This window comes from Engystomops pustulosus, chromosome 10 (genome assembly GCF_040894005.1).
Source record: "Engystomops pustulosus chromosome 10, aEngPut4.maternal, whole genome shotgun sequence".
NCBI classification, from domain to species: domain Eukaryota; kingdom Metazoa; phylum Chordata; class Amphibia; order Anura; family Leptodactylidae; genus Engystomops; species Engystomops pustulosus.
Window position 1 is genome coordinate 103,490,091 of NC_092420.1, and position 21,996 is coordinate 103,512,086.

Genomic DNA, 21,996 nt, shown 5'->3' on the forward strand with positions numbered 1-21,996 from the left:
TATATAGAGGTCATTGTACAGGAGGGGGAGGAGATAAGCTGTGACATCATCTATTGTCAGTAGTGATGTAATGATGGGTCAGTGTTATCTATATAGAGGTCATTGTACAGGAGGAGGAGGGGATAAGCTGTGACATCATCTATTGTCAGTAGTGATGTAATGATGGGTCAGTGTTATCTATATAGAGGTCATTGTACAGGGAGGGGAGGAGATAAGCTGTGACATCATCTATTGTCAGTAGTGATGTAATGATGGGTCAGTGTTATCTATATAGAGGTCATTGTACAGGAGGAGGAGGGGATAAGCTGTGACATCATCTATTGTCAGTAGTGATGTAATGATGGGTCAGTGTTATCTATATAGAGGTCATTGTACAGGGAGGGGAGGAGATAAGCTGTGACATCATCTATTGTCAGTAGTGATGTAATGATGGGTCAGTGTTATCTATATAGAGGTCATTGTACAGGAGGGGGAGGAGATAAGCTGTGACATCATCTATTGTCAGTAGTGATGTAATGATGGGTCAGTGTTATCTATATAGAGGTCATTGTACAGGAGGGGGAGGAGATAAGCTGTGACATCATCTATTGTCAGTAGTGATGTAATGATGGGTCAGTGTTATCTATATAGAGGTCATTGTACAGGAGGAGGAGGGGATAAGCTGTGACATCATCTATTGTCAGTAGTGATGTAATGATGGGTCAGTGTTATCTATATAGAGGTCATTGTACAGGGAGGGGAGGAGATAAGCTGTGACATCATCTATTGTCAGTAGTGATGTAATGATGGGTCAGTGTTATCTATATAGAGGTCATTGTACAGGAGGAGGAGGGGATAAGCTGTGACATCATCTATTGTCAGTAGTGATGTAATGATGGGTCAGTGTTATCTATATAGAGGTCATTGTACAGGGAGGGGAGGAGATAAGCTGTGACATCATCTATTGTCAGTAGTGATGTAATGATGGGTCAGTGTTATCTATATAGAGGTCATTGTACAGGGAGGGGGAGGAGATAAGCTGTGACATCATCTATTGTCAGTAGTGATGTAATGATGGGTCAGTATTATCTATATAGAGGTCATTGTACAGGGAGGGGGAGGAGATAAGCTGTGACATCATCTATTGTCAGTAGTGATGTAATGATGGGTCAGTGTTATCTATATAGAGGTCAATGTACAGGGAGGGGGAGGAGATAAGCTGTGACATCATCTATTGTCAGTAGTGATGTAATGATGGGTCAGTGTTATCTATATAGAGGTCATTGTACAGGGAGGGGGAGTGGATAAGCTGTGACATCATCTATTGTCAGTAGTGATGTAATGATGGGTCAGTGTTATCTATATAGAGGTCATTGTACAGGGAGGGGGAGGAGATAAGCTGTGACATCATCTATTGTCAGTAGTGATGTAATGATGGGTCAGTGTTATCTATATAGAGGTCATTGTACAGGGAGGGGGAGTGGATAAGCTGTGACATCATCTATTGTCAGTAGTGATGTAATGATGGGTCAGTGTTATCTATATAGAGGTCATTGTACAGGGAGGGGGAGGGGATAAGCTGTGACATCATCTATTGTCAGTAGTGATGTAATGATAGGTCAGTGTTATCTATATAGAGGACATTGTACAGGAGGGGGAGGAGATAAGCTGTGACATCATCTATTGTCAGTAGTGATGTAATGATGGGTCAGTGTTATCTATATAGAGGTCATTGTACAGGGAGGGGGAGGAGATAAGCTGTGACATCATCTATTGTCAGTAGTGATGTAATGATGGGTCAGTGTTATCTATATAGAGGTCATTGTACAGGGAGGGGGAGTGGATAAGCTGTGACATCATCTATTGTCAGTAGTGATGTAATGATGGGTCAGTGTTATCTATATAGAGGTCATTGTACAGGGAGGGGGAGGGGATAAGCTGTGACATCATCTATTGTCAGTAGTGATGTAATGATAGGTCAGTGTTATCTATATAGAGGTCATTGTACAGGGAGGGGGGAGGAGATAAGCTGTGACATCATCTATTGTCAGTAGTGATGTAATGATAGGTCAGTGTTATCTATATAGAGGTCATTGTACAGGGAGGGGGAGGAGATAAGCTGTGACATCATCTATTGTCAGTAGTGATGTAATGATAGGTCAGTGTTATCTATATAGAGGTCATTGTACAGGGAGGGGGAGGAGATAAGCTGTGACATCATCTATTGTCAGTAGTGATGTAATGATAGGTCAGTGTTATCTATATAGAGGTCATTGTACAGGGAGGAGGAGGAGATAAGCTGTGACATCATCTATTGTCAGTAGTGATGTAATGATGGGTCAGTGTTATCTATATAGAGGTCATTGTATAGGGAGGGGGAGGGGATAAGCTGTGACATCATCTATTGTCAGTAGTGATGTAATGATGGGTCAGTGTTATCAATATAGAGGTCATTGTACAGGGAGGGGGAGGAGATAAGCTGTGACATCATCTATTGTCAGTAGTGATGTAATGATGGGTCAGTGTTATCTATATAGAGTTCATTGTACAGGAGGGGGAGGAGATAAGCTGTGACATCATCTATTGTCAGTAGTGATGTAATGATGGGTCAGTGTTATCTATATAGAGGTCATTGTACAGGAGGAGGAGGAGATAAGCTGTGACATCATCTATTGTCAGTAGTGATGTAATGATGGGTCAGTGTTATCTATATAGAGGTCATTGTACAGGGAGGGGGAGGAGATAAGCTGTGACATCATCTATTGTCAGTAGTGATGTAATGATGGGTCAGTGTTATCTATATAGAGGTCATTGTACAGGAGGGGGAGGAGATAAGCTGTGACATCATCTATTGTCAGTAGTGATGTAATGATGGGTCAGTGTTATCTATATAGAGGTCATTGTACAGGAGGAGGAGGAGATAAGCTGTGACATCATCTATTGTCAGTAGTGATGTAATGATGGGTCAGTGTTATCTATATAGAGGTCATTGTACAGGAGGGGGAGGAGATAAGCTGTGACATCATCTATTGTCAGTAGTGATGTAATGATGGGTCAGTGTTATTTATATAGAGGTCATTGTACAGGAGGGGGAGGAGATAAGCTGTGACATCATCTATTGTCAGTAGTGATGTAATGATGGGTCAGTGTTATCTATATACAGGTCATTGTACAGGAGGGGGAGGGGATAAGCTGTGACATCATCTATTGTCAGTAGTGATGTAATGATGGGTCAGTGTTATCTATATAGAGGTCATTGTACAGGGAGGGGGAGGGGATAAGCTGTGACATCATCTATTATCAGTAGTGATGTAATGATGGGTCAGTGTTATCTATATAGAGGACATTGTACAGGGAGGGGGAGGGGATAAGCTGTGACATCATCTATTGTCAGTAGTGATGTAATGATGGGTCAGTGTTATCTATTTAGAGGTCATTGTACAGGGAGGGGGAGGAGATAAGCTGTGACATCATCTATTGTCAGTAGTGATGTAATGATGGGTCAGTGTTATCTATATAGAGGTCATTGTACAGGGAGGGGGAGGAGATAAGCTGTGACATCATCTATTGTCAGTAGTGATGTAATGATGGGTCAGTGTTATCTATATAGAGGTCATTGTACAGGAGGGGGAGGAGATAAGCTGTGACATCATCTATTGTCACAGTGTTATCTATATAGAGGTCATTGTACAGGGAGGGGAGGAGATAAGCTGTGACATCATCTATTGTCAGTAGTGATGTAATGATGGGTCAGTGTTATCTGTATAGAGGTCATTGTACAGGGAGGGGGGAGGAGATAAGCTGTGACATCATCTATTGTCAGTAGTGATGTAATGATGGGTCAGTGTTATCTATATAGAGGTCACTGTACAGGGAGGGGGAGGAGATAAGCTGTGACATCATCTATTGTCAGTAGTGATGTAATGATGGGTCAGTGTTATCTATATAGAGGTCATTGTACAGGGAGGGGGAGGAGATAAGCTGTGACATCATCTATTGTCAGTAGTGATGTAATGATGGGTCAGTGTTATCTATATAGAGGTCATTGTACAGGGAGGGGAGGAGATAAGCTGTGACATCATCTATTGTCAGTAGTGATGTAATGATGGGTCAGTGTTATCTATATAGAGGTCATTGTACAGGGAGGGGAGGAGATAAGCTGTGACATCATCTATTGTCAGTAGTGATGTAATGATGGGTCAGTGTTATCTATATAGAGGTCATTGTACAGGGAGGGGGAGGAGATAAGCTGTGACATCATCTATTGTCAGTAGTGATGTAATGATGGGTCAGTGTTATCTATATAGAGGTCATTGTACAGGGAGGGGGAGGAGATAAGCTGTGACATCATCTATTGTCAGTAGTGATGTAATGATGGGTCAGTGTTATCTATATAGAGGTCATTGTACAGGGAGGGGAGGGGATAAGCTGTGACATCATCTATTGTCAGTAGTGATGTAATGATGGGTCAGTGTTATCTATATAGAGGTCATTGTACAGGGAGGGGGAGGAGATAAGCTGTGACATCATCTATTGTCAGTAGTGATGTAATGATGGGTCAGTGTTATCTATATAGGGGTCATTGTACAGGGAGGGGGAGGAGATAAGCTGTGACATCATCTATTGTCAGTAGTGATGTAATGATGGGTCAGTGTTATCTATATAGAGGTCATTGTACAGGGAGGGGGAGGGGATAAGCTGTGACATCATCTATTGTCAGTAGTGATGTAATGATGGGTCAGTGTTATCTATATAGAGGTCATTGTACAGGGAGGGGGAGGAGATAAGCTGTGACATCATCTATTGTCAGTAGTGATGTAATGATGGGTCAGTGTTATCTATATAGAGGTCATTGTACAGGAGGGGAGGGATAAGCTGTGACATCATCTATTGTCAGTAGTGATGTAATGATGGGTCAGTGTTATCTATATAGAGGTCATTGTACAGGGAGGGGGGAGGGGATAAGCTGTGACATCATCTATTGTCAGTAGTGATGTAATGATGGGTCAGTGTTATCTATATAGAGGTCATTGTACAGGGAGGGGGAGGGGATAAGCTGTGACATCATCTATTATCAGTAGTGATGTAATGATGGGTCAGTGTTATCTATATAGAGGACATTGTACAGGGAGGAGGAGGGGATAAGCTGTGACATCATCTATTGTCAGTAGTGATGTAATGATGGGTCAGTGTTATCTATATAGAGGTCATTGTACAGGGAGGGGGAGGAGATAAGCTGTGACATCATCTATTGTCAGTAGTGATGTAATGATGGGTCAGTGTTATCTATATAGAGGTCATTGTACAGGAGGGGGAGGAGATAAGCTGTGACATCATCTATTGTCAGTAGTGATGTAATGATGGGTCAGTGTTATCTATATAGAGGTCATTGTACAGGAGGAGGAGGAGATAAGCTGTGACATCATCTATTGTCAGTAGTGATGTAATGATGGGTCAGTGTTATCTATATAGAGGTCATTGTACAGGAGGGGGAGGAGATAAGCTGTGACATCATCTATTGTCAGTAGTGATGTAATGATGGGTCAGTGTTATCTATATAGAGGTCATTGTACAGGAGGGGGAGGAGATAAGCTGTGACATCATCTATTGTCAGTAGTGATGTAATGATGGGTCAGTGTTATCTATATACAGGTCATTGTACAGGAGGGGGAGGAGATAAGCTGTGACATCATCTATTGTCAGTAGTGATGTAATGATGGGTCAGTGTTATCTATATAGAGGTCATTGTACAGGGAGGGGGAGGGGATAAGCTGTGACATCATCTATTATCAGTAGTGATGTAATGATGGGTCAGTGTTATCTATATAGAGGTCATTGTACAGGAGGGGGAGGGAGATAAGCTGTGACATCATCTATTGTCAGTAGTGATGTAATGATGGGTCAGTGTTATCTATATAGAGGTCATTGTACAGGGAGGGGGAGGAGATAAGCTGTGACATCATCTATTGTCAGTAGTGATGTAATGATGGGTCAGTGTTATCTATATAGAGGTCATTGTACAGGGAGGGGGAGGGAGATAAGCTGTGACATCATCTATTGTCAGTAGTGATGTAATGATGGGTCAGTGTTATCTATATAGAGGTCATTGTACAGGAGGGGGAGGAGATAAGCTGTGACATCATCTATTGTCAGTAGTGATGTAATGATGGGTCAGTGTTATCTATATAGAGGTCATTGTACAGGGAGGGGGAGGAGATAAGCTGTGACATCATCTATTGTCAGTAGTGATGTAATGATGGGTCAGTGTTATCTATATAGAGGTCATTGTACAGGGAGGGGGGAGGAGATAAGCTGTGACATCATCTATTGTCAGTAGTGATGTAATGATGGGTCAGTGTTATCTATATAGAGGTCACTGTACAGGGAGGGGGAGGAGATAAGCTGTGACATCATCTGTTGTCAGTAGTGATGTAATGATGGGTCAGTGTTATCTATATAGAGGTCATTGTACAGGGAGGGGGAGGGGATAAGCTGTGACATCATCTATTGTCTGTAGTGATGTAATGATGGGTCAGTGTTATCTATATACAGGTCATTGTACAGGGAGGGGGAGGAGATAAGCTGTGACATCATCTATTGTCAGTAGTGATGTAATGATGGGTCAGTGTTATCTATATAGAGGTCATTGTACAGGGAGGGGGAGGAGATAAGCTGTGACATCATCTATTGTCAGTAGTGATGTAATGATGGGTCAGTGTTATCTATATAGAGGTCATTGTACAGGAGGGGGAGGAGATAAGCTGTGACATCATCTATTGTCAGTAGTGATGTAATGATGGGTCAGTGTTATCTATATAGGGGTCATTGTACAGGGAGGGGGAGGAGATAAGCTGTGACATCATCTATTGTCAGTAGTGATGTAATGATGGGTCAGTGTTATCTATATAGGGTCATTGTACAGGGAGGGGGAGGGGATAAGCTTTGACATCATCTATTGTCAGTAGTGATGTAATGATTGGGTCAGTGTTATCTATATAGAGGTCATTGTACAGGGAGGGGGGAGGAGATAAGCTGTGACATCATCTATTGTCAGTAGTGATGTAATGATGGGTCAGTGTTATCTATATAGAGGTCATTGTACAGGGAGGGGGAGGGGATAAGCTGTGACATCATCTATTATCAGTAGTGATGTAATGATGGGTCAGTGTTATCTATATAGAGGACATTGTACAGGGAGGGGGAGGGGATAAGCTGTGACATCATCTATTGTCAGTAGTGATGTAATGATGGGTCAGTGTTATCTATATAGAGGTCATTGTACAGGGAGGGGGAGGAGATAAGCTGTGACATCATCTATTGTCAGTAGTGATGTAATGATGGGTCAGTGTTATCTATATAGAGGTCATTGTACAGGGAGGAGGAGATAAGCTGTGACATCATCTATTGTCAGTAGTGATGTAATGATGGGTCAATGTTATCTATATAGAGGTCATTGTACAGGGAGGGGGAGGAGATAAGCTGTGACATCATCTATTGTCAGTAGTGATGTAATGATGGGTCAGTGTTATCTATATAGAGGTCATTGTACAGGAAGGGGAGGGGATAAGCTGTGACATCATCTATTGTCAGTAGTGATGTAATGATGGGTCAGTATTATCTATATAGAGGTCATTGTACAGGGAGGGGGAGGAGATAAGCTGTGACATCATCTATTGTCAGTAGTGATGTAATGATGGGTCAGTGTTATCTATATAGAGATCATTGTACAGGGAGGGGGAGGAGATAAGCTGTGACATCATCTATTGTCAGTAGTGATGTAATGATGGGTCAGTATTATCTATATAGAGGTCATTGTACAGGGAGGGGGAGGGATAAGCTGTGACATCATCAGTAGTGATGTAATGATGGGTCAGTGTTATCTATATAGAGGTCATTGTACAGGGAGGGGGAGGAGATAAGCTGTGACATCATCTATTGTCAGTAGTGATGTAATGATGGGTCAGTATTATCTATATAGAGGTCATTGTACAGGGAGGGGGAGGAGATAAGCTGTGACATCATCTATTGTCAGTAGTGATGTAATGATGGGTCAGTATTATCTATATAGAGGTCATTGTACAGGGAGGGGAGGGGATAAGCTGTGACATCATCAGTAGTGATGTAATGATGGGTCAGTGTTATCTATATAGAGGTCATTGTACAGGGAGGGGAGGAGATAAGCTGTGACATCATCTATTGTCAGTAGTGATGTAATGATGGGTCAGTATTATCTATATAGAGGTCATTGTACAGGGAGGGGGAGGGGATAAGCTGTGACATCATCAGTAGTGATGTAATGATGGGTCAGTGTTATCTATATAGAGGTCATTGTACAGGGAGGGGGAGGAGATAAGCTGTGACATCATCTATTGTCAGTAGTGATGTAATGATGGGTCAGTGTTATCTATATAGAGGTCATTGTACAGGGAGGGGGAGGAGATAAGCTGTGACATCATCTATAGTCAGTAGTGATGTAATGATGGGTCAGTGTTATCTATATAGAGGTCATTGTACAGGGAGGTGATAAGCTGTGACATGTGCACATCGCACATCCTCCGCTCTCCCCTCTCCCGCTGCACATCCTCCGCTCTCCCCTCTCCCGCTGCACATCCTCCGCTCTCCCCTCTCCCGCTGCACATCCTCCGCTCTCCCCTCTCCCGCTGCACATCCTCCGCTCTCCCTTCTCCCGCTGCACATCCTCCGCTCTCCCCTCTCCCGCTGCACATCCTCCGCTCTCCCCTCTCCCGCTGCACATCCTCCGCTCTCCCCTCTCCCGCTGCACATCCTCCGCTCTCCCCTCTCCCGCTGCACATCCTCCGCTCTCCCCTCTCCCGCTGCACATCCTCCGCTCTCCCTCTCCCGCTGCACATTCTCCGCTCTCCCCTCTCCCGCTGCACATCCTCCGCTCTCCTTTCTCTCGCTGCACATCCTCCGCTCTCCCCTCTCCCCCTGCACATCCTTCACTCTCCCCTCTCCCGCTGCACATCCTCCGCTCTCCCCTCTCCCGCTGCACATCCTCGGCTCTCCCCTCTCCCGCTGCACATCCTCCGCTCTCCCCTCTCCCGCTGCACATCCTCCGCTCTCCCGCTGCACATCCTCCGCTCTCTCGCTGCACATCCTCCGCTCTCCCGCTGCACATCCTCCACTCTCCCCCTGCACATCCTCCGCTCTCCCCCTGCACATCCTCCGCTCTCCCCTCTCCCGCTGCACATCCTCCGCTCTCCCGCTGCACATCTTCCGCTCTCCCGCTGCACATCCTCCGCTCTCTCGCTGCACATCCTCCGCTCTCCCGCTGCACATCCTCCACTCTCCCCCTGCACATCCTCCGCTCTCCCCCTGCACATCCTCCGCTCTCCCCCTGCACATCCTCCGCTCTCCCCTCTCCCGCTGCACTTCCTCCGCTCTCCCCTCTCCCGCTGCACATCCTCCGCTCTCCCCTCTCCCGCTGCACATCGTTCGCTCTTCCCTCTCCCGCTGCACATCCTCCGCTCTCCCCTCTCCCGCTGCACATCCTCCGCTCTCCCCTCTCCCGCTGCACATCCTCCGCTCTCCCCTCTCCCGCTGCACATCCTCCGCTCTCCCCTCTCCCGCTGCACATCCTCCGCTCTCCCCTCTCCCGCTGCACATCCTCCGCTCTCCCCTCTCCCGCTGCACATCCTCTGCTCTCGCCTCTCCCGCTGCACATCCTCCGCTCTCCCCTCTCCCGCTGCACATCCTCCGCTCTCCCCTCTCCCGCTGCACATCCTCCGCTCTCCCCTCTCCCGCTGCACATCCTCCGCTCTCCCCTCTCCTGCTGCACATCCTCCGCTCTCCCCTCTCCCGCTGCACATCCTCCGCTCTCCCCCTCTCCTGCTGCACATCCTCCGCTCTCCCTTCTCCCGCTGCACATCCTCCGCTCTCCCCTCTCCCGCTGCACATCCTCCGCTCTCCCCTCTCCCGCTGCACATCCTCCGCTCTCCCCTCTCCCGCTGCACATCCTCCGCTCTCCCCTCTCCCGCTGCACATCCTCTGCTCTCCCTTCTCCTGCTGCACATCCTCTGCTCTCCCCTCTCCCGCTGCACATCCTCCGCTCTCCCCCTGCACATCCTCCGCTCTCCCCCTGCACATCCTCCGCTCTCCCGCTGCACATCCTCCGCTCTCCCCTCTCCCCCTGCATATCCTCCCCTCTCCCGCTGCACATCCTCTGCTCTCCGCTCTCCCCCTACACATCCTCCGCTCTCCCGCTGCACATCCTCCGCTCTCCCCTCTCCCACTGCACATCCTCCGCTCTCCCCTCTCCCGCTGCACATCCTCTGCTCCCGCTGCACATCCTCCGCTCTCCCCTCTCCCGCTGCACATCCTCTACTCTCCCCTTTCTCGCTGCACATCCTCCGCTCTCCCCTCTCCCCCTGCACATCCTCCACTCTCCCCTCTCCCGCTGCACATCCTCCGCTCTCCCTTCTCCCGCTGCACATCCTCCGCTCTCCCTTCTCCCGCTGCACATCCTCCGCTCTCCCCTCTCCCGCTGCACATCCTCCGCTCTCCCCTCTCCCGCTGCACATCCTCCGCTCTCCCCTCTCCCGCTGCACATCCTCCGCTCTCCCCTCTCCCGCTGCACATCCTCCGCTCTCCCCTCTCCCGCTGCACATCCTCCGCTCTCCCGCTGCACATCCTCCGCTCTCCCCTCTCCCGCTGCACATCGTCCGCTCTCCCCTCTCCCGCTGCACATCGTCCGCTCTCCCCTCTCCCCGCTGCACATCCTCCGCTCTCCCCTCTCCCGCTGCACATCCTCCGCTCTCCCCTCTCCCGCTGCACATCCTCCGCTCTCCCGCTGCACATCCTCCGCTCTCCCGCTGCACATCCTCCGCTCTCCCGCTGCACATCCTCCGCTCTCCCGCTGCACATCCTCCGCTCTCCCGCTGCACATCCTCCGCTCTCTCGCTGCACATCCTCCGCTCTCTCGCTGCACATCCTCCGCTCTCTCGCTGCACATCCTCCGCTCTCCCCTCTCCGCTGCACATCCTCCGCTCTCCCCTCTCCCGCTGCACATCCTCCGCTCTCCCCTCTCCCGCTGCACATCCTCCGCTCTCCCCTCACCCGCTGCACATCCTCCGCTCTCCCCTCACCCGCTGCACATCCTCCGCTCTCCCCCTGCACATCCTCCGCTCTCCCCTCTCCGCTGCACATCCTCCGCTCTCCCCTCTCCCGCTGCACATCCTCCGCTCTCCCCTCTCCCGCTGCACATCCTCCGCTCTCCCCTCTCCCGCTGCACATCCTCCGCTCTCCCCTCTCCCGCTGCACATCCTCCGCTCTCCCCTCTCCCGCTGCACATCCTCCGCTCTCTCCTCTCCCGCTGCACATCCTCCCCTCTCCCCTCTCCCGCTGCACATCCTCCGTCTCCCCCTGCTCATCCTCCGCTCTGCCCTCTCCCGCTGCACATCCTCCGCTCTCGCCTCTCCCGCTGCACATCCTCCGCTCTCCCGCTGCACATCCTCCGCTCTCCCGCTGCACATCCTCGCTCTCCGCTGCACATCCTCCGCTCTCCCCTCTCCCGCTGCACATCCTCCGCTCTCCCCTCTCCCGCTGCACATCCTCCGCTCTCCCCCTCTCCCGCTGCACATCCTCCGCTCTCCCCTCTCCCGCTGCACATCCTCCGCTCTCCCCTCTCCCACTGCACATCCTTCGCTCTTCCCTCTCCCGCTGCACATCCTCCGCTCTCTCCTCTCCCGCTGCACATCCTCCGCTCTCCCCTCTCCCGCTGCACATCCTCCGCTCTCCCCTCTCCCGCTGCAATCCTCCGCTCTCCCGCTGCACATCCTCCGCTCTCCCGCTGCACATCCTCCGCTCTCCCCCTGCTCATCCTCCGCTCTCCCCTCTCCCGCTGCACATCCTCCGCTCTCCCCTCTCCCCCTGCTCATCCTCCGCTCTCCCCTCTCCCGCTGCACATCCTCCGCTCTCCCCTCTCCCGCTGCACATCCTCCGCTCTCCCCTCTCCCGCTGCACATCCTCCGCTCTCCCCTCTCCCGCTGCACATCCTCCGCTCTCCCCTCTCCCGCTGCACATCCTCCGCTCTCCCGCTGCACATCCTCCCCTCTCCCGCTGCACATCCTCCGCTCTCCCGCTGCACATCCTCCGCTCTCCCGCTGCACATCCTCCGCTCTCCCGCTGCACATCCTCCGCTCTCCCCCTGCTCATCCTCCGCTCTCCCCTCTCCCCCTGCACATCCTCCGCTCTCCCGCTGCACATCCTCCGCTCTCCCCTCTCCCCCTGCACATCCTCCGCTCTCCCCTCTCCCGCTGCACATCCTCCGCTCTCCCCTCTCCCGCTGCACATCCTCCGCTCTCCCCTCTCCCGCTGCACATCCTCCGCTCTCCCCTCTCCCGCTGCACATCCTCCGCTCTCCCCTCTCCCGCTGCACATCCTCCGCTCTCCCCTCTCCCGCTGCACATCCTCCGCTCTCCCCTCTCCCGCTGCACATCCTCCGCTCTCCCGCTGCACATCATCCCCTCTCCCGCTGCACATCCTCCGCTCTCCCGCTGCACATCCTCCCCTCTCCCGCTGCACATCCTCCGCTCTCCCGCTGCACATCCTCCGCTCTCCCCCTGCTCATCCTCCGCTCTCCCCTCTCCCCCTGCACATCCTCCGCTCTCCCGCTGCACATCCTCCGCTCTCCCCTCTCCCCCTGCACATCCTCCGCTCTCCCCTCTCCCGCTGCACATCCTCCGCTCTCCCCTCTCCCGCTGCACATCCTCCGCTCTCCCCTCTCCCGCTGCACATCCTCCGCTCTCCCCTCTCCCCCTGCACATCCTCCGCTCTCCCCTCTCCCGCTGCACATCCTCCGCTCTCCCCTCTCCCGCTGCACATCCTCCGCTCTCCCCCTGCACATCCTCCGCTCTCCCCTCTCCCGCTGCACATCCTCCGCTCTCCCCTCTCCCGCTGCACATCCTCCGCTCTCCCCTCTCCCGCTGCACATCCTCCGCTCTCCCCCTGCACATCCTCCGCTCTCCCCTCTCCCGCTGCACATCCTCCGCTCTCCCCTCTCCCGCTGCACATCCTCCGCTCTCCCCTCTCCCCCTGCACATCCTCCGCTCTCCCCCTGCACATCCTCCGCTCTCCCCTCTCCCGCTGCACATCCTCCGCTCTCCCCTCTCCCGCTGCACATCCTCCGCTCTCCCCCTGCACATCCTCCGCTCTCCCCTCTCCCGCTGCACATCCTCCGCTCTCCCCTCTCCCGCTGCACATCCTCCGCTCTCCCCTCTCCCGCTGCACATCCTCCGCTCTCCCCCTGCACATCCTCCGCTCTCCCCTCTCCCGCTGCACATCCTCCGCTCTCCCCTCTCCCGCTGCACATCCTCCGCTCTCCCCTCTCCCCCTGCACATCCTCCGCTCTCCCCCTGCACATCCTCCGCTCTCCCCTCTCCCGCTGCACATCCTCCGCTCTCCCCTCTCCCGCTGCACATCCTCCGCTCTCCCCCTGCACATCCTCCGCTCTCCCCTCCATCTGAGCTTCTCTTTTATTTCCTCTCGTCTGGGACTATTTTTACTGATCTTTCAGCCTGTTGTGAGTTAGAACGGAAATCTGGAAATTCTTTGACTTTTGATTTCCCGTCATAGACGCCCCGAGATATTTAACCCCTTCCGTCCCGCCTTCTGTAGCGTCCAGTGTGTTACCGTCCTGTCTGGGGCTGATGATACGTGATCTGTATCTCTCCTCAGATTGGGTCATAGCGAGCGATGCGGATACATTGTAGGAGTTAATGTGGATTCAATGCGGGGGGGGGGGGGGGTAGGAAGGAAACGAGGGGCGACAAGGGAGCGGGGGCTCAGTATCTACCACTCAGCCGGGGCTCAGGGGCTGTGAGTGCTCACTCGGTGCTCCTCTTGGTCATAGTAATGGAATTTATTACATTAAAAAGTTATAAAACTACATGCACTAATAAAATTATCCTCCATATTTAAACAGAAGTAGCGCCCCACCTGAGCACAGGTGGCTTGTGGTGCTGCAGCTCTGGATCAGTGAGGCTGCTGCACTATGTACAACCCGCTGACAGGTGGGATTTCTATCATTCTTCTGGGTGATCCCTTCTGTGGGGCCCCTAATAGACTGGACAGACACATTGGGGGTCATTTACTAAGGGCCTGATTCGCGTTTTCACGACGTGTTACCCGAATATTTCCGATTTGCGCGGATTGTACCTGAATTGCCCCAGGATTTTGGCGCACGCGATCGGATTGTGGCGCATCGGCGCTGGCATGCACGCGACGGAAATCGGGGGGCGTGGCCGAACGAAAACCCGACGTATTCGGAAAAACCGCCGCATTTAAAAACCGAAAATGTGTCGCTTGTGAAGCGCTTACCTTCACCTGGTCCAGCTCGGTGTATTCCGGTGCGTTCAGGTGATTTTCAGCGCAGCAGCGCCACCTGGTGGACGGCGGAGGAACTGCCTTCATAAATCCCGTCCGGACCCGAATCCTGTTCAGAGAACGCGCCGCTGGATCGCGAATGGGCCAGGTAAGTAAATCTGCCCCATTATCTTCTTGGTGCCTCGGGGTGCAGCCACACGGTCAGTTTTTCAGATGCAGTTTTTGGAGCCATGAGCCGGTGTGGATGATGATGTGTGAGGATTGTCATTAAGTGGCCGCTCCTCCTGTATTCTCTCTCCACTCCTGGCGGCTGCATCTGAAATCCTGCAGGTGTGCACGCAGCCTTAGGGAGAGGCCACATGAGCCACCAGCCTCAGGGGCGAGATTGTGCCTCCTGGTGCCCCCTGCATTGCCCCTTCTGTTCCAGTCTCGGAGTGTTCCATGTCTCTGTTCCAGTGTCCAGGACCAGAAACACAGAACTAGTCATGGATCGGACCCTGGTCTGTAAGAACATGTGCAGCGCATGACCCGGTATCAGTTACTTCTGTCAGATCTGCTGCCCATGTGCACCCGCAGCCTCATCCAAGGATATAATACACGCTCTATATCTTCTGTACAATCCTATTGCTCCCGGCTATCCGGTCAGTGGGGGCCCCCAATCTACCCCTGCCCATCTCCATAGAGATGCACCTACCTGCCCCCTAACGTGGCAGGTTGGTCGTCCTCCTCCTCCACGTCTCGTGGTCATTGTAGCTTCTGTTTTGCAGGTTCCTCTGATTTGTGAGACCAAGCCAATAAGCATCCACCAGATCATGGCGTACCAGCGGAACGGGTGCGCGAAGAGCCGCAGCGCCCCTCACCTTTCCCACACAAACCAGGATTTCCACCAAGTAGAAGTGGACCCGGAGCCCGAAGTTCCAGAATCACCCGACAAAAGCACGGAAAAGGATCACTGCACCATCGAGATCAGCGAACTGGAGACTAACGTGTAACGAGGGTCACCGGCTCCTCCAGAAGGTCCAGCGTCACCTGGAGGTGGGATGACAAGGACCCTCCACCAGGCCCCAATCACTGGTTCTGTACATAAAAGACCCGACTGCCACCATGGAATGGGGTCTGGGTCATCAGGGTGGGGGTCGGGGTCTTCACCATCCAGTGGGCGCCATCGTTCTGCGCAGATAGAACACGGGATGTGAACGTTACGGGAATAACCTCATCCGTTATAAAATGTGACCCGTCTGTGTGTAGAGTAGAAGAAACACGGAGCCTACAGCCTGCGCCTGGACCCACAGCGAACCGCGCCGCGTCTTGTAGGGTTTAGGCCGATCTTCTATTTTGATATAATGGACGATGAGTTCTGTTCCTTTCATCTGGTGATCAACTCGATGTAACTAGAAAAATCGTGGCCTCAGCGATCCGTGGACTGAGCCGGGTCACCGCTCTCTGCCATCTGCTGTAACAGCCACTCATTTTGTACAATCCCTTTAAGGGAACCTGTCATCAGGCTTAGACGCATCAATCAAAAAGTTCTCAGCAATTTTCACTCAGGAATAAAGTTTGTAAATCTCTCCCAGAGTCGCAGGGATGCGAGGATTCACCTACAGGGAGACCCCCCCCTCCTACACACAGAGTCAGTGGTGGATTATAATCCAGGGGGGTCACGGCCCCCACCACATTTTATACTGGTTTGTACGGCTGTAATAGGGCCCGGGGCAGTCTTATAATCTCGCGCATGCGCATATAGCCGTGGTCTTCCCTCAGTGGTAGCAGAGGCTTCGCCTTCTCTCTGCGCATGTCATGTCCTAGGTACCAGCAGTGACACGGTGAAGCCGAGGAGCCGCCATTGTGCCCGTCCGGAGCCGTTAGAAAGCTGCGCTTGTGTGCGCATGCGCGGGATCAGCGAAGCCAACAACCGGCAAAGGAGGAGGAGACTATGTCCTGAGGAAGACTCCAGGATCCGACAGAAACGAGAACTTCTCCCGCGACTATGAGACAAATATAAAAGTAATCGCCCCCTGGACCTTTCATCCTTTTGCCACAAAGATATAAAATCCACAACAAGTGGAAACAAATTTATTGGATATTTTAAACTTTTATAAAAAAAATAATAACCTGAACATTAGGGGGGGGGGATATTATTCGTCCCTTTACTTTCCCTCCAGAAGTTCAGTCTCTGAAGGATCCAATGTCCTGATTATGATGAGGGATGATGATGATGGATGAAGATGATGGATGATGATGGATGATGGATGAGGATGGATGATGATGATGATGGATGATGATGATGATGGATGATGATCATGATGGATGGATGAAGATGGTGATGATGGATGATGATGATGGATGAAGATGATGATGATGGATGAAGATGATGGATGATGATGATGGATGATGATGATGATGGATGATGATGGATGGATGAAGATGGTGGTGATGGATGATGGATGATGGATGATGATGATGATGGATGATGATGGATGGATGAAGATGGTGGTGATGGATGATGGATGATGATGATGGATGAAGATGAGGGATGAAGATGATGATGATGGATGAAGATGATGGAGATGGATGATGATGATGATGATGGATGATGATGGATATAATCCCCGGTGTGTAATCAGGTCTCCGGATCCTCCTGCTCTGTGATATCTCAGGTTCTGCACCATGAAGGGTCCACCAGGCCGAGGTCCGGGAACATCCGAGGAGCCGAGCACAAGCCTCAGATTGTACTGGAAGGAGGATCAGACCCCGGAACCAGGACCCGGCCGCCCCCCGAACCTTCACCTCTCACCAGGAGAAGACAGATGAGAGGTGCAGCCAGGACCCCTCTGGATCTACAGCCGAGGGGGGGAGTCCGTCCTTAGGACAACAATCAGTCCTGCACAAATCTCTCTGCAGGTCCTGGGTGGAATCTGCCATTAGGTTAATGTGTAAAATCCTGATGACAGGTTCCCTTTGAAGACTTTCTGTGACTGCCCAGTCCTGGGGGTAGTTGCCTAATATCTCACATGTAGGATGAGAGCAGCGAGCGCCCGCAGGGACCAGACGTGTGAGGACCCTTCTCCCCAGTGCTGCCGTGCATTGCATAGTGGCTGCGCCTGGTACTGCGGCTCGTGCACTCGCATAGGACTGAACTGCAGGGCGCATGGAGGTCGCGTCTCCCCGGAGTGTAAGTGCAAGGGGAGAACTTCTCCATGTGGTTCTGTAGAGTCATTGAGGCACATTGTCGGGTCTATCGGATCTTGTGAGATGGAGGAAGGTTCTGGTTCTGGTTCCCGGATCATTACTGATGGACAATTTTTTGTTTCTTTTTTGTTTGGTTTCTTATGTTTTTTCAGGTAATAAAATGACTCAGAAACTTTCGTGTTGTGTCCCTTTCTGTACTGAGACCACCCGGAGCCGGGAATAATCCCGTGTTTACCCTGGACAAGGACTTTGGGGTTCAGAGGTTCCCCCATAAACTCGCGACCGCTCAGGTCAGGGATGAAACGTCCTTTTAAGAATTTCCTCTTTTATGTGAAGTTTCAGTGCCCCAGGATCCAGCCTGGAGGGTGTGCGCCATATACACACCATGGGGCAGATTTACTTACCCGGTCCATTTGCGATCCAGCGCCGCGTGCTCTGCACTGGATTTGGGTCCGGCCGGGATTTATTAAGGCAGTTCCTCCGCCGTCCACCAGGTCGTATCCAGCCTGGTTCTGTCGGGTTCTGTCGGGTTTATGTATAAGAAACACAAATCCCCCTGAAATCTCTGATTTATTACATTTTATAATGACAGATAATGGAACTATCCGGAGTCCTGGGAATGTGCCTTACTACGGAGTTACTATTTGGTTACACCCAGTTGTAAATGTATTCATGCATCTTGAGGAGCCGAGGGCCGACACCTTGTAGAACGTGGATGGGATGTTCCCTCGGTGGATCGTTCGCCTCCTCTATGGACCGTCACCGGGAGCCGCTTCACGGATTCTGCGCAGGTGGAATTTTCTCTCTGGTTCCCGCCTGAGCAATGTCATCCATTTTACCTCTATTCTGTCAACTGGGCGGGCCAAGCTACCTGCTCCATCCCAAGACCACCCATATGACGGCAGAGAGGCCAATAGGTAGAGATGAGCAGACTGGACCCTTGGGTTTGGATTCAGGTGTCTCCTGTGTGACTCTGACATATTGCCGGAATAATCAGTGATGCAAATAATCATCAGCCAATAATCAGCCACGCCCCTAGCCAGGCCACGCCCCTGTCCAATCACAGCCATGGAGAGGAGCAGAGATTTGCCAAACCCTAACTTAAAGTTCGGGACTCCTCATCTGTACTAATTATTGTATCAGTCACTAAAACTATGCTAATGAGGCTCTCTACTGTCAGATGGGTGGTCCTGGGCGATGACTCGGCTCCGCCCATCTGACAGTAACGAGATTATATTATTGACCTTGATTACTCAGGACGGGTGAGGCCTACAAAGAATTATAACAGAACCAGCAGAACCATTTCTTCCAGAGTTGGGTCCATCGATGGTGAAAGATGCTAAATAAATAGAAACTCGGTACAGAGCAACTGTAACAAACCCTCAGCTGTGAGCAGTGACGTATGATGTGTGTATAATCCGGTGCAGGATGGGGCATTAATACTCGGATCAGAATGATGATCGCTATATAAATAATTTATCACCGGACCGGACCTGGTTCCGCCAGTCCAGGAGATCAGAAGCTTCTACATAAATTCATATAAAAATAGAACAAAAGCCCAGCTTTTGCGGGGTCCGGGGGGCGTCTCTCATGGTGATTGGATAAGAGTCTTCAGCAAAGTGCGAGGTCACAGGATCCTAAGGGAAGGAAATGTGAAGGTCACAGCGGGTCCAGGTCATCCCCTATACAGGAGGTAAGTCCAAGGCGACTTACAGCCAGAGGCTCCACTGGGGAATTCTGGGAAAAATGCAAATACGTTTCCCAAGGTGTTAAATATAAAACATTGCCTGATCCTAATGAGACCCAACCAGGTCCAAACATCGTACAGCGCCGTCTGCAGGGGAGTCATGTTATTAGGCTTCTTGTAGGTCGCACTTGATGATAGGGGCGGCTTACAAGGAGGCAATGTTATCAGTGTTACCTTAGAGAACGGATTTCCTTATTCCCAGAATTGTGGCTACCGGAAGACTCCACTAGGGGGAGCTCCCTGCCCAAGGAAGACACTGACCAGAGGATTGTGGGAGCCGCCTCCATCACTGATGTCACATCCTCTGGATTCGGATGATGGGAGTTATGATCTCTCTTCCTTACCGTAATGGTTTTGGGTTTAGTCGTCTTTTTCTGTGTCTTCATCCGTTTTCTTCTTGGTGACTTTGAAAGCCAAATTGTTCTCAATGTCCAATACCTGCAGCTTCTCCAGGTCCTGGAAGGCGGATTCCATCACCGACTCCGGGGTCAGAGCATTGAACCTGCCGGACAATAAACCAGAGGGTCAGCAATGCTCATGTGTGATCAGACCTATGTGTGTGGGGTTAGTAGCAGCAGGACTGTGATATATGGATTTATATCCCATGATTATAGCTTCTCTAAATGCACTGGGGGCGTGTCCTCACACTGCTGTGCTCTGTGCTATGTGTTTGTCTGGAGAGATCTTTGTGTGTGCTGTTAGTGGCAGCAGGACTGTGAATAAGGACGGTTATCTGAGTGTCCTGTGCAATTAACTATCTGCAACAATCTCTCTTAGGTCTTAGTTCTTTTCCGGGCATAGACTATAGCCGGCATCTGGTTGAATAGTACAGCACAGAGGGGAGGGGCTCTGGAGGACACACCCACAGTGCACTTAGACAAGTTATAATCCTGAAAAGCAAATCCATGTTTTACAATCCTGCTGCTACTGACAACATATCTCCAACATCTAGAACTGGCTACAGTCTGCATCATTCCCTTTAATCACTCCCTTTAATATCCAGACATGACATTGTGTCACCTGAGGAAAATGCCCTTTAGGTTCGGAGAGGAGTGGAAAGCGCTGTCCGGGAGGGAGGAGATCCTGTTACTCTGCAGATACAGATATTCCAGACTCTCCGGGAGATCCGCCGGAACGTAAGACAACTGGTTCCCAGACAAGTCAAGAAGCTGAAGGGAAGAAAGCAAATGTTCTGTCAGCCGAGAGTTTAGGAAGATGAAATTTGGGTTAGTCCCATCGGGGGGACATGTGGTGGCCCTAAGCGGGTCCCATCGGGGGGACATGTGGTGGCCCTAAGCGGGTCCCATCGGGGGGACATGTGGTGGCCCTAAGCGGGTCCCATCGGGGGGACATGTGGTGGCCCTAAGCGGGTCCCATCGGGGGGACATGTGGTGGCCCTAAGCGGGTCCCATCGGGGGGACATGTGGTGGCCCTAAGCGGGTCCCATCGGGGGGACATGTGGTGGCCCTAAGCGGGTCCCATTGGGTGGGGAGATGTGGTGGCCCTAAGCGGGTCCCATTGGGTGGGGAGATGTGGTGGCCCTAAGCTGGTCCCATCGGGGGGACATGTGGTGGCCCTCAGCTGGTCCCATCGGGGGGACATGTGGTGGCCCTCAGCGGGTCCCATCGGGGGGACATGTGGTGGCCCTCAGCGGGTCCCATCGGGGGGACATGTGGTGGCCCTCAGCGGGTCCCATCGGGGGGACATGTGGTGGCCCTTAGCGGGTCCCATCGGGGGGACATGTGGTGGCCCTTAGCGGGTCCCATTGGGTGTAAAGTGTAAGGCTCCTCGTGGAGCCAAGTTCCTCTAAGCGATGGGTTTGGGGGGTGGTCGTGGTGGTTCTCACCTGGAGGCCGCTCAGCTCCGCCCAGGCTCCGGGGTAGATGGAGCTGATCTTCAGTTTATTGTTCTTCATGTAAAGTTCTTTGAGCTTCGTCATCCCGGACAACGCGTCTTGTGGTATGGAGCCGATTTCATTATCATTTAGTCTCAGAATTTCCAAATTTTTGGGGAGTCCATGCGGGAAAGATCTCAAGAAGTTGCCGGATAATTCCAGGGTCTTGAGGAGCCTCAGTTTGCGGAAAGCGTCTCTATGGACGGCGCCGCTGGTGATTTTATTGTATCGGAGGTTCAGGTCCTCCAGGAGGTAAGTGGTGGAGAAGTCGTCCTTAGAAATGCCCGTGATCTGGTTGTGGAGGAGCATCAGCGTCTTGACCCTCCGGGGGAGTCCTGCAGGGACCTTCTCCAGCAAGTTGTTGTACATGTGAACCGTGTGCAGCTTCTTCAGGCCGAGGAACGCTCCGGAATGTATCATCCGCGCCCTCAGCTTGTTGTTGTGCAGCAGCAGATACTCCAGGTTTCGGATCTGCGTCAGGACGTTATTGGAGATGTACCTGATGGAGTTCTTCTCCAGGTGGAGGATGACGATGTTACGGGGCAGACCCATGGGAATGTGCGTCAGGTTATTGCTGGAAAGGTCCAGGTACTCCAATCTGTTCAGGTTCCTAAAATGAGAGGAAAAACATTTGACCCAATGGAGGAGGCCATGACATTTCACATCTCAGAGACTCCGGGGGGTGGACAGGGGGGTGCTTGGGTGGTGGACAGGGGGGGTGCTTGGGTGGTGGACAGGGGGGGTGCTTGGGTGGTGGACAGGGGGGGTGCTTGGGTGGTGGACAGGGGGGGTGCTTGGGTGGTGGACAGGGGGGGTGCTTGGGTGGTGGACAGGGGGGGTGCTT

General features: G+C 51.7%; 2 protein-coding genes across 4 annotated transcripts in view; one reads left to right on the top strand and one right to left on the bottom strand.

Annotated features, from left to right (window-relative positions):
* Positions 1 to 17,687, top strand: part of SLC1A7 (solute carrier family 1 member 7) — an 88,335-nt gene extending 70,648 nt beyond the window's left edge. For all 3 annotated transcript variants that reach the window (XM_072128354.1, XM_072128352.1, XM_072128353.1), the window contains exon 11: positions 15,090 to 17,687. In XM_072128354.1, coding sequence (XP_071984455.1) covers positions 15,090 to 15,314 — 225 coding nt within the window. In that variant the 3' untranslated portion in view covers positions 15,315 to 17,687. The remainder of the gene's footprint in view (positions 1 to 15,089) is intronic.
* Positions 17,688 to 18,970: 1,283 nt separating this feature from the next.
* The window catches only part of PODN (podocan), a 43,133-nt gene continuing 40,107 nt past the window's right edge, over positions 18,971 to 21,996 (bottom strand). The window contains exons 8-11 of the mRNA XM_072128351.1: positions 21,105 to 21,762; positions 20,279 to 20,427; positions 19,603 to 19,760; positions 18,971 to 19,148 (exon numbers count right to left, since the gene is read on the bottom strand). Coding sequence (XP_071984452.1) covers positions 19,619 to 19,760; positions 20,279 to 20,427; positions 21,105 to 21,762 — 949 coding nt within the window. The 3' untranslated portion in view covers positions 18,971 to 19,148; positions 19,603 to 19,618. The remainder of the gene's footprint in view (positions 19,149 to 19,602; positions 19,761 to 20,278; positions 20,428 to 21,104; positions 21,763 to 21,996) is intronic.